Raw genomic sequence first — 11,256 nt, 5'->3', positions numbered from 1 at the left:
TTAATTTTTTTACATGTTTCATCACAAAATGTGCATAGTGCCCAAGGGGTGTAAATACTTTTTTTACATACTGTACGAATATTTTTCTGTATTCAAGTAAGACATTAGTTAAAATATAGCTAGAAATTCGGCCCGGCCTATATCGTTAGATAATTAAAAAATGTATATATCAACACTTACATAAATTATGTCTAATTAAGAAATGTTGTGTTATAAACCACTAATAATTTGCTGCATGCAAAAATATTTCGGTTGATACAACGAAAAAAAATTGTTGAAAAATATGTCCAAGACAGTTTTTAACAGAATATTCCACAATATTTCAGCTGAAAAGAAGAAATTTTTAGTTATTTTTCTGAAAAAAATATTCTAGCAGTCGACTGCTAGATTTTTTTTTGCGGCTATTTAACCAACAAAAATGGCAATCCCAACTATTTTTTTTAGTTAATTTTAGTTACTGGTCGTCAGCAATTTCGGGTTAACAAAATCAACAATCGATTGTTGAAAAAAAGATTTGTAAAAAATTAACCCATACTTTTAGTTAAGTTAACCAAGATTTTTTTTCAATTTTTACTTTGTAGCTTTTCTTAATTTATTGGTTTTTTGTTCGAAAAAAAAAATCAAGTTAAATTAAAACATAATCTCCCAACAAATCACACCGCTCACCAGACCACATGAAAAGTACCGTTGTCTTTTTGCCCTCGAATGTGTGCGTGCTTGACAGTGTGATGCATGCATATTAGAATCACATTTCTTAGCATAACTTCGGTTTTTTTCCTGCTCCTACCGCCAAAACGATACCGCTTCCAAAAGTTATGGCATGTTTCGATTTTTGTTTTTACACGCCACTTTGGTTCAGTTTTTTGTTCTTCCACAATGCGCATATTAAGTTATGTTATGTTTTTTTTCTGCTTCCAGAAGTCATCCAGCGGCGTCTTCATTGGGGGATGCGAGGGAACCCGAACCATCATCCGGCAGCATTTCGGGGAAGGTCTACGGAGACATCCCGGGAAGGAGAAAAAAATCAGTTGTGGCACGCCAACAACATGTGTGTTTGTGTGTGGAGGAGGAGTGGGTGCTGCTGCTGCAGTTTCACCAACCAGCAACAACAATAAGCAAATGAATATTTTATGCTATGGTGGCTCTGGTGGAATTGTCAGGGAAAAAAGCGAAACGAAAAAAAAAAGATGTTCCACATGCTGGAACGGAGAGCATATTCCGGGGATTAGGGCCAGAGAGGAGCTGTAATAACAATAACACTCACTAGTCCAGGGACCGGCGTTAGACAGACATTTTATATAGGATAAGTTTCAGTTTAGAGCGAGAGATATTCTTTCGAAAGCCGGTCTTAACATTCAATTTGAAGCATAAATATGCAGCACACAGGAAGCTGCTCCTCATAGCAGACTTGAGGGGGGTGGGGGAATTTCAAAGGATTAGAACCGGTTTGCCCGCTCTCCTCCCTGGAGAGGGACCATACTCTTCGGTGTTTTGTGGTTTTGTTGGCTTTCCGGTTGCCGGGGGAAGGGACAAGCTTGTAGCAATCTGTTGAACATGATTCGACTTTGGTTCCGTTCCTGGTTCAATAAAAGGATTCGGATTAGTTGCAATTAAACGGTATCGAACGGCTTAGATATCCTATATTTATACTGAACTAGAAAGCGATAAACACCCCAAAAAAAATTCTAGGAAGCCAACAAACTGCCAAAAATTGTTTCAACACAAAAAAAAGGAAAACTTATCGCAAACCACAAAATTGCGCCTTCACACTTGCCTTTTTTCGGTGGTTTCTGAGGGGGCACTTGCTCTGAGGGATATCGCAACAGGACGTTAGGAGGACGGAGGTTTATTTTTAGGTCACTCGCAACAACCCTCGATCGGCGTCGTTGTTGGTCTCTGTCTTGCATAAATGGACGAGTGGATTGTGTGTTATCACAGGAAGTGGCCATTGATAAGTGCTCAGTAGAAAGACGGACGGCCAGCTGGACTTGAAAGTTTCGTGCAATGCTGTGAATTAATTTACAGGCCTCGTTATGTTTGATGAAGAATTTCTCAATTTTAGGAAATGAGTTCGCATTAAATGCTCTTACATGGATTTTTTTTTTATTTTAAATTATACAGGAGTTGTTCGGTAACTGGGCGTTGTTTAACTGGGCTGCTTTTTAACTGGGCTCTAGATAACTGGGCCGTAGCACGGGTATGAATCTTCAAGCAATTTCAATATGGCGACTTGTATCAGAAGAAAGGGAGGTATTTTCGCTAGTTCTCACTGTTCTGTGTTCTGCGTACACGTCCGCAAACATCGACCTTACACATACTAACACAAAGCGCCACCAACAGGCAAAAGGTGATTCCGAATATTTTTGGCACTTTCGTTAAAAATATGCGGTTTTGCAAAAACAAATAACAAACCCAAATTTTAAGTGCAGTTCGACTGTCAAACTTGTAATTCGTTGCTGATTTGTTCAAAAATTTGTTAAAAATAATAAGTTTTTTTGCAGCACCCCTTTTGGACGGACATTTCTGTTGTCACCTTCTGGTTCCTTGGATTGGCCATAGAGTTATCTACGTGCGCATGTATTGCGTGTACGTACACGATGGATTTCTAGGTTAAAATTTGTACCCGCCAGCAAAAACAAATGGTAAGCTAGTGTGCGTGAGATCGGGCTTAGATAACTCTATAGAGTTATCTAAGCCCGAGCTCACGCACACTACCACACCATTTGTTTTGCTGGCCGGTACAAAATTTAACCTTAATCTTTTTCGTGTACGTACACGCAATACATGCGCACGTAGATAACTCTATGGAAAATTTCACAGTGTAATAAAAAAGGGCAGCTACCACCACGTGGCGCCACTGTTTCGTATGAGAAAATGATACAGGTTTTTCAGACGAGTTTCAAAAACGAGATGCAAAAATCATGTTCAACAAATAAAACAACTTTTTTTAAACTTTTATGTAATTTCAAGTCACAACTAGAGAAATATGAAAAGTAATCATTCATAATCATCATTGAGTATAAGTAACTTTTATATTTATATTTCATCAAAAAAACATTATGCATCGGTCCCCTCGTTATTTTTCGTTCAGCCCAGTTAGTAAATAGCATTCGGTGACTGGGCTATGTTCTCAGCCCAGTTACCGAACAACTACTGTAATAGTAATTCTATTAAAAAAAGAATAGCTTTTTTAGTTTTTCTTGCATTAAGGCTTTGCGAAAATAGGACCTAATAAAAATAATTTTATGAAAAAAGGCTTTGCGAACGGCAAAATGTTGAGCTTTGAATCGTCTGTACTCAGTTTAATCATGTAATATCTTCATGAAACATTCAGGAGTGATTGAAAATCATATTTTTACTGGATTGAATCAATTTTCTGTAATATCAAATTTTGTGATTTTCTACACGTATATAACCCCTTAATTAATTTAAAAACATAATGTTCGATACAATGAATTCATTATAGCTCAAAGCGATTAAAGCGATTGCATGTAAGTTCAACTCATTGCATGTAATGAGTTGAACTTACATGCAATGAGTTGGATAGTTTTGATCAACCTTTTCATAGAATTTAAAAACAGTCAAAAATTCATAAAAAAAATAGCAAATGTTCATGAAAAACGGGTTTAAAATGCATTCTACACCAGTCCACTTGTTATGCAAGCACTTCAAAAAGTGCCCAAGTGGTTTATGGATGGTCCCATATCGGAATTCAAAAAATAAATCAGAATATTCTTAAGCTAAACATGAACAAAAACAGGTATACAAATATAAATTCCAAGGCATGGAATTTTATTTATTAATGTATTTTTGTTAAAACATTTCAATGAAAATCGCCATTAGATGGCTCTGCCGCCACGTTAACGTAGTAAACACTGGAACAAAGGATGTTCGTTTATTACCTTAGTCTATATCTGGAGTTTTTTTTTTTTTGAAAAGGTCCAATAAATCATTATTTTTGAGTTTTTGCATTTTGAGTGTTTTTGAAACCGCCTTGAGTCAGAGGTAATAAAAGCAAAAACTAAAAATTTGGTTTATTGGACCTTTTAAAAAAAGCATCGGATCGAGGTGCTTTTTGTTCGTATAAGATCAAGGAAGGTTTATACGCTAACTAATTGCCACTTTGGCTACTCTGGAACCGATTCCGGATCAACGGCAAATTGTATGGAGAAAGTTACGTAAAATCAAATTTTGATCACAGGAGGCTGCAAAAAAGCAAAAAACGTCAACAAAAGAAAAAAAGGCAGAACGAAGTTTGTCGGGTAAGGCTTGTTTTATTATAAAATTTAGCACCAAATAAGGCTAAGAGTTTGCATTTTTTTTCTGGTTGAATTGGGCTACGTGGCTCGGTCTTTGAGGCCACTTCGACTCCGACTCCGACTTACCAACTCTAGCCGACTCCAACCCCAACTACAATTATTTTTAAATCTTTCAAAAGTTAGTTAACTATTATTTTGCAAACATTGATAAATAACATTATTCAAATACCGTCAGTGGGGGTGACTATGGGTCAAAAACGATATACCACTCGTAATTTCTTAATAACAAAAACAGTTTAAATAAAATCAAATCAAAAATCTTTTAACGTTGAATTATTCTTAGATAGTTTACTAACATTTTCCCAAAATATGGCGGAATTTGATGAACTCTACCTTAAATGCCAATCGTTTGAAAATAGACCCAATCTCATCCATAAGAGGGGGTGACAACGGGTCTAATGAAAGTTAAATAAGCTCAAACACAACAATATGGCAAAAACAAGTCATCCAACAGTGTTCCTTGTTCGAGGGAATCGTATTGACATGCTGCAATGTTTGAAGTGGAGATTTTCAAACATTTGGGTAGTTTTCGAGCAATTCCAGCAAAAATATTAGAACAAAGATTTTTCGAGAGGTCATTTTTGGCCAAAAACGTACCTCAACTTCAGACAGCTGCCAAAATGACAGGATTTGTTGTATGAACGAGATTTTTCAAACTAGGTCATCTTAAGATGTCCCCTAAACAACGATTTTAACAGAATATAATTTCATTGAGAAAAACCTGAGAAATTGTCAAATCCGTAAAAAAAATCACTTTGACTCAATCTGCGATTCATAAATAAAATCGAGTGTCCGGATTTCGAATCAGCTTTTATGAGTGTCCGGGATATGAAGCACAACAAGTCCTTTTAATTTTAAAATTCTGATAGAAATTGTTAGAAAAGACCTATTTTGCATACATTTTCTTAAAACTAACTGTTTATACTACATCCTAATGATGTTTCTACATTTCCAACTTATTACATGATTTTTTGCCAGCTATAACAAAAATGATATGCTACTAAGTGTCCGGATTTCGAATCACGACGTTATCATGAATTGGCCACGACAAATCGAAAAATGGATCTCGGATTTGAGATCAGGGACAAAAAATATCCCTAGGACAAAGCTTCACGCAAGTCGAGGAGAAGTCGGGGCAACTTTATCTTTTTCGTATGTGTTGGCGAAAATCAGAGAAATTTTTTTAATTTTTTTTTTCAAAAAAAACTACTAAATTGTTATAAATACAAGTCCAGTCAACTGAAACAAACTACAATGCATTTCTGTGCATTGGTAACCATGTGTAGTATGTTTGGGCTTGCCTGAAAATAGTTAAGACTAAAGAATGATTTTCGAAGCTACAAGTATAGTCTATAATCGAGGAAAAGTATTTAAAAAGTTCATGCTTGCTTTTCAAAGCAAGTAAAAAAATAAAAAAATAAACTTACAAAAATATACATAAAATTCAATGTTTGATCAATTGTAAACATTTGAATTGAATTCAGAGGATAACTGAAGTCATAGTTCAAAGATCGGAAAAAGTAATAAAAGTCGACACACACACACACACACACACACACACACACACGCAAGCAGTGTTACACTCTAAAAGAATGTCGAAGTCAATCCAATGCGCCGAAAAGTATGCACCACCCATAGCTTGCGATGTTTTTCACGGTGCCAACATTGCGGCGTTTCGTACTTTCTCGAGGGATCAATCCAGGTACTACGTTATGGGGAATTAACGTATTATTTTTAACCTTGTTGTAGGTATATTTTTTCTATGCTGCAATATTTTGAACTGCAACGACTGTAACTTTAGAACGCGCTACGTAACTTTTGAACGGACCAATTTACTAGCAGTACAAATATTTTCTTAAGATTAGAACGTTTTTATATTGGCTTTTATAGATATTTGTATTGCTTCAAAATAGAACATAACGCGGTTTGCATCGGCAAGATTAGTGGTTCTCAACCTTTAACGTTCCATTCCCCCCTTGACTAGTTTTTAGGAACATTTACCCCCACCCCCACATCTTGAACTAATTAGTAACAATGTATAAATAAACTATATTTTTTGAAATTTTGTAATTATTATTTGTTTAAACATTGAAGTTATGAAATAAATTGAACATTGTTTAATTACTATCACTTTTTAAATTTGTCTAAGAATGATAATCTTTTGATCCAAAGCCATTCTAAAAAATAACATAAAATAAAGCACCGGTTGAGATACACTAAAGTATGTAGACAGTGATATTTTGAAGAAAATGAACAATTTTGAGCTTAATAAGGTAAGTTTTCAAGTAGTTTTGGTTTATTGTCAACAACAATAATTATTTCTCTACTTACAATAAGCACCACATCACCCTTCAACTCCCCGCTCAAAAACCCGGATCCCACTCCGTTTCCTGCGGTTCCTGCACAATCTTGTAGCACACCAGCGAGTCTCCCGCCTTCACCACCACGTCCTGATCGTCCAACCGCAGTCCACATTCGACGTCCTTCTTGATCGTATCGACTTCGTTCTTCAAATGTCGCATCGACTCCAGCGTTAGCCCGTCTGCCACGGTTTCCCCGTTCCGAACCAGCTTGAAGCGGGACGCTTTCTTGAGCAGACCTTTGGTGCAACGGCAGCCAAGCACGGTGACCTTTCGACGGCCTTCGTTGATATCAAACAGCTGGAGGATGTTGGCTTCACCGACCGTTTCTTCCACGTCGATCGGGGGCAGTTTGGAGTTGATTTCTTTCTTCAGGTCGTCCACCAGCCGGTAGATGATGTTTACCGGTTTGATGGCTACGTCTTTTACCTTGTCGGGTATTGATACAGAAAACGCGTAGATTACGGCGTCGAACATTTTGGCCAGTTCCAAATCGCTTTGGGAGACGTCTCCGACGGCGTAATGGACCACGTTCAACCGGCAGTGTTCCGAATCGTCGTACGTGTCTAGCACGTCAAGGATGGCCTCAACCGACCCGTGGACGTCACCCTTGATGATCACGTTGACCTTTGGCGTTGGATCGTCCGGAGCGGACTCTTTCGGCCGTGGACCTTTGTTCCTCCTCCTGTAGAATCCGGCCAGCCTTTGTTGCTCCCTCTCCGCCTTATACTTCTCATCGTGCTCCATCCTCTTAGCCATGATCGCGTCCTTGTCTCCTTCCGCCTTCTCGGCCTTGGCCTGCGCCTCGCGCCACCTCATCACCGCGTGCGCTACCCGCTCAGACTCCACCTCTAAAATAACATCTCCAGCCGAGGGCAACTCTCGCCAGCCCAGGATCTCCACCGGCATCCCGGGAGTAATCTCCGAAATTGGTTGACCCGCGTGGTCAAACAGTCCCCGTACCTTTGCCCAGGCCAGTCCACTCACGAGGACACTTCCCTTGCGGAGCGTTCCACGCGTCACGATCGCCGTTGAGAGTTTGCCTCGGCGCGAGTCCTGTTTAGATTCAACCACGACACCCTCCATCGGACCAACGTACTCGCCGCGAAGGCCCATCAACGTGGCCTGCGTGCTCACGGCCTCGGTCAGCTCGTCCAGACCGGTGCCCTGCAGGGCGGAAACGCCCACCGCAATGGTGTCCCCACCGGACCCTTCTAGCGCCAACCCGTGCTGTGCCAACTCCCGCCGGACCCGGTCCATGTCCGACTCGGGCTTGTCCACCTTGTTTATGGCCACAATGATCGGTACGTTCGCTTCCCGTGCCAGCTGCAGCACTTCCTTCGTTTGCTCCATCACTCCGTCATCCGCCGCGACCACCAGCACGATAATGTCCGTCAGGTTGGCCCCCCGCGCTCGCATCGCACTGAACGCCGCGTGGCCCGGAGTATCGAGGAAAGTGACCCGCTCCCCATTGTCCAGCTCCACCGTGAACGCACCAATGTGCTGTGTTATTCCACCGGCCTCGCTAGCCGCAACCGAAGCTCCCCGCAAGGAATCCAGCAGCGTTGTCTTGCCGTGGTCCACGTGACCCATGACGGTAACCACCGGCGGTCTCTCACGCAGATTTTCCTCCAAAGGAGGACCTCTCGGCACCACGTCACGATCCTTTTCCTCCAGTTGCTTCTCCGCGCTCGGTGCGGCCACGATTTTCATACGGAGGCCACACTTTTGAAGAATCTCCTTCACAATCTTCTGATCCTCCAACCGTGCCTCCGGTTCGATACTCCCAGCTCCTTTCACGTACAGCATTACCTCCTGAATGTGTTCCAGATCCAGCTGGGAGGACCGGGCCAACTCGGCCACAGTCATATTCCGCCAAATGTCCACCACTGTTCCGCTGGCCGCTTGAGGTTGGTTCTTTTTCTTGTGGGAAAACTCAATCACCCGCGGGGCCTTCTTTTCTTCGGCCGTTTTCCGACGCTTGCAGTGCCATGGAGTGGTCTGAAGGCATCGAGCCCTTTGGATGGTGGGACCTGTGACGGAACGATGCACCGGTGCTAACCTACGGAACAAGGGAGGGTTAAGTTAACACGAAAACATGAAGCTTATTCCACGAAATTCAACCTGTTTAGCACCAATCGAATGTTGAACATTTGAAAAACGTTGCACTTTTGCTAGAAAACAGCTAGGAACTAAAAATTTGACAAATTTTAATAAAAAATAACTGATTTTTAGCTAATTCAGCACGATTATGTGACTTTGTTTTGGTTTGCCGGCGGAAAACAACTGATTTTGACGTTTTCGGAACGGTCAAAATCAAGGATGGTGAAAAAACGAGAGGTTGGATGGAATTCTCATGTTTTAGGGTGAGGTGAACAATTACGAACCTCTTATTTTAAATATTAGTTGTATCTGTCAAGCTTCTGTGAAGTTTACCATGACAGCTGCGAAAGTTTTACTCCATGTTACCGGCTCACATCTCTCTAAGTTTAACTCCATGTTGTACTTTTAATTACTCGATAGTTTTAAAAAAATATCAAAACAGCAACTTGTAGGGTCTGATCCCTTCGAGTGTGATACCCCTTGGCACATGAGGTGTGTCAGTGGTAGTCGTGGGAGAGAAGAGCGATAGTGGGCGGGAGAGTAGGAACAAGAGACTGACAGTCATGGATGAACGGGAAGTGAGAGTACACGTTGCGCGGAGTGGTGTTGCGACGCGAGTGGTTCGAGAGGTATCGGAATCAGGTTCCGGAGGATGCGCAGAGGAATCGGCGACGGACTGTAGGTCAGGGGTGGTCGGGAGGATGACTGGCAGCCAACAAGCTGCGTCCGTTACGCCGGGACCTTACAATCTGGCGACGAGGATGAAGCGCAGGTAACAGTGATTTTTTTTTGTGTGATGGAATATAGGGCTAAGCAGGCCATTGTTTGAAGATGTTTTTTTTGTTTTCAAATGAGTGTGAGTGCACTCAAAAAAGGAGGAGGAGAGATACTGTGAGGAGTTTCGACCGTTTGATCGTCGTATGAGAAAGGCGAAACGTCAAACAAAACATGGGTGCTTTTAGTGATCCAAAATAAAACGATAAGTCAAATAATGTTGACGTAGGACTTCGGTCGTATGACGTAGGATAAGTTTGAAATGTAGTAAATGAATTTATTTGATGTTAAGTTTCCAAACGGTTTTGACAAAGAATTTCAACAATATGACGTAAGACAAGTTTAAAATTTATAATTTGAATTGAAGGATGATTCATCAACTTTTGAGTTAAAAAAAATGTTACGTAGGATAATAAGACAAGTTGCGTATCTACATCATTGAGTTGTATTCTTCAATACTACAAAACGAATTTAAATTGTGTAAAGTTGAGCTGATTGGAGGACCTACAATTTACTTAAATCATTTTTTAGTTGATGCTTCGAGAACTACTTTTGTGTATTAAAAAAAAACTGATATACCTTAACATATTTCAGATTCCAACAGACGTCAATGCAAGAAGTAAACAAGGGGTTGTTTTCAGGTGAAATGTCCCTGTTGTTACAGGTGGTGAACGAGAGGTTGTTCACGGGTAAAATGTCCCTGTTGTTACAGGTGTGGACAAAAGGTTGTTCACGGGTGAAATGTCCCTGTATAATTTACGGGTGGTGAACAAGAAGTTGTCCACGGGTGAAATGTCCTTGTATAATTTACGGGTGGTGAACAAGAAGATGTTCACGGGTAAAATGTTCCTGTATAATGTACGGGTGGTGAACAAGAAGTTGTTCACGTGTGAAATGTCCCTGTATAATTTACGGGTGGTGAACAAGAAGTTGTTCACGGGTGAAATGTCCCTGTATAATTTACGGGTGGTGAACAAGAAGATGTTCACGGGTAAAATGTTCCTGTATAATGTACGGGTGGTGAACAAGAAGTTGTTCACGGGTGAAATGTCCCTGTATAATTTACGGGTGGTGAACAAGAGGATGTTCACGGGTAAAATGTTCCTGTATAATGTACGGGTGGTGAACAAGAAGTTGTTCACGGGTGAAATGTCCCTGTATAATTTACGGGTGGTGAACAAGAAGTTGTTCATGGGTGAAATGTCCCTGTATAATTTACGGGTGGTGAACAAGAGGTTGTTCACGGGTGTTGAATGAAATGAATGTTCATTGGATAAGTGATCAGTTGTCTAGCTGTTCATGATTGAAACTGAAGTTATCCCTGTTACTGTAGGATGTGTTCAAATGGATTGTGCAAAGGTTAAAAGATCAGCTGTCTAGCTATTCACCAATGGAAATGGTGTTGTCCCTATAAATATTATAGGTGGTGAACAAAATGTTGTTCACGGGTTAAGCGTTCAGTTTTGAAGAGGATCACGAGTGGAATAGCACTGTCCCTATAATTATTATAGGTGGTGAACAAAAGTTGTTCACGGGTTGAGTGTTCAGTTGTCAAGCTGTTCACAAATGGAAATAGTACTGTCCCTATAATTATTATAGGTGGTGAACAAAATGATGTTCACGGGTTAAGTGTTCAGTTGTCAAGCTGTTCACAAATGGAAATAGTACTGTCCCTATAATTATTATAGGTGGTGAACAAA

General features: G+C 40.5%; 1 protein-coding gene across 1 annotated transcript; it reads right to left on the bottom strand.

The window, feature by feature from the left end:
* Positions 1 to 6,584: 6,584 nt before the first annotated feature.
* On the bottom strand, positions 6,585 to 8,951 carry LOC6033006 (translation initiation factor IF-2, mitochondrial). Its single transcript, XM_001843464.2, has 2 exons — positions 8,804 to 8,951; positions 6,585 to 8,741 (listed from the first exon to the last, which is right to left on the bottom strand). Exons 1-2 carry the CDS (start codon positions 8,830 to 8,832, stop codon positions 6,683 to 6,685), a joined length of 2,088 nt encoding a protein of 695 aa, XP_001843516.1. The 5' UTR covers positions 8,833 to 8,951; the 3' UTR covers positions 6,585 to 6,682.
* Positions 8,952 to 11,256: the final 2,305 nt, after the last annotated feature.

This window comes from Culex quinquefasciatus, chromosome 1 (genome assembly GCF_015732765.1).
Source record: "Culex quinquefasciatus strain JHB chromosome 1, VPISU_Cqui_1.0_pri_paternal, whole genome shotgun sequence".
Lineage (NCBI taxonomy): Eukaryota > Metazoa > Arthropoda > Insecta > Diptera > Culicidae > Culex > Culex quinquefasciatus.
Note: the sequence above shows the minus strand (reverse complement) of the source record. Positions and strands in the feature narration are given on the sequence as shown.

Bases quoted from the DNA above. Each gene is read 5' to 3' on its own strand.
- LOC6033006 (XM_001843464.2), bottom strand. From the start codon at position 8,832: ATGTTCAACATTCGATTGGTGCTAAACAG. The intron at 8,742-8,803 runs GTTGAATTTCGT...CTTGTTCCGTAG, and splicing joins ATTCGATTGGTGCTAAACAG to GTTAGCACCGGTGCATCGTT.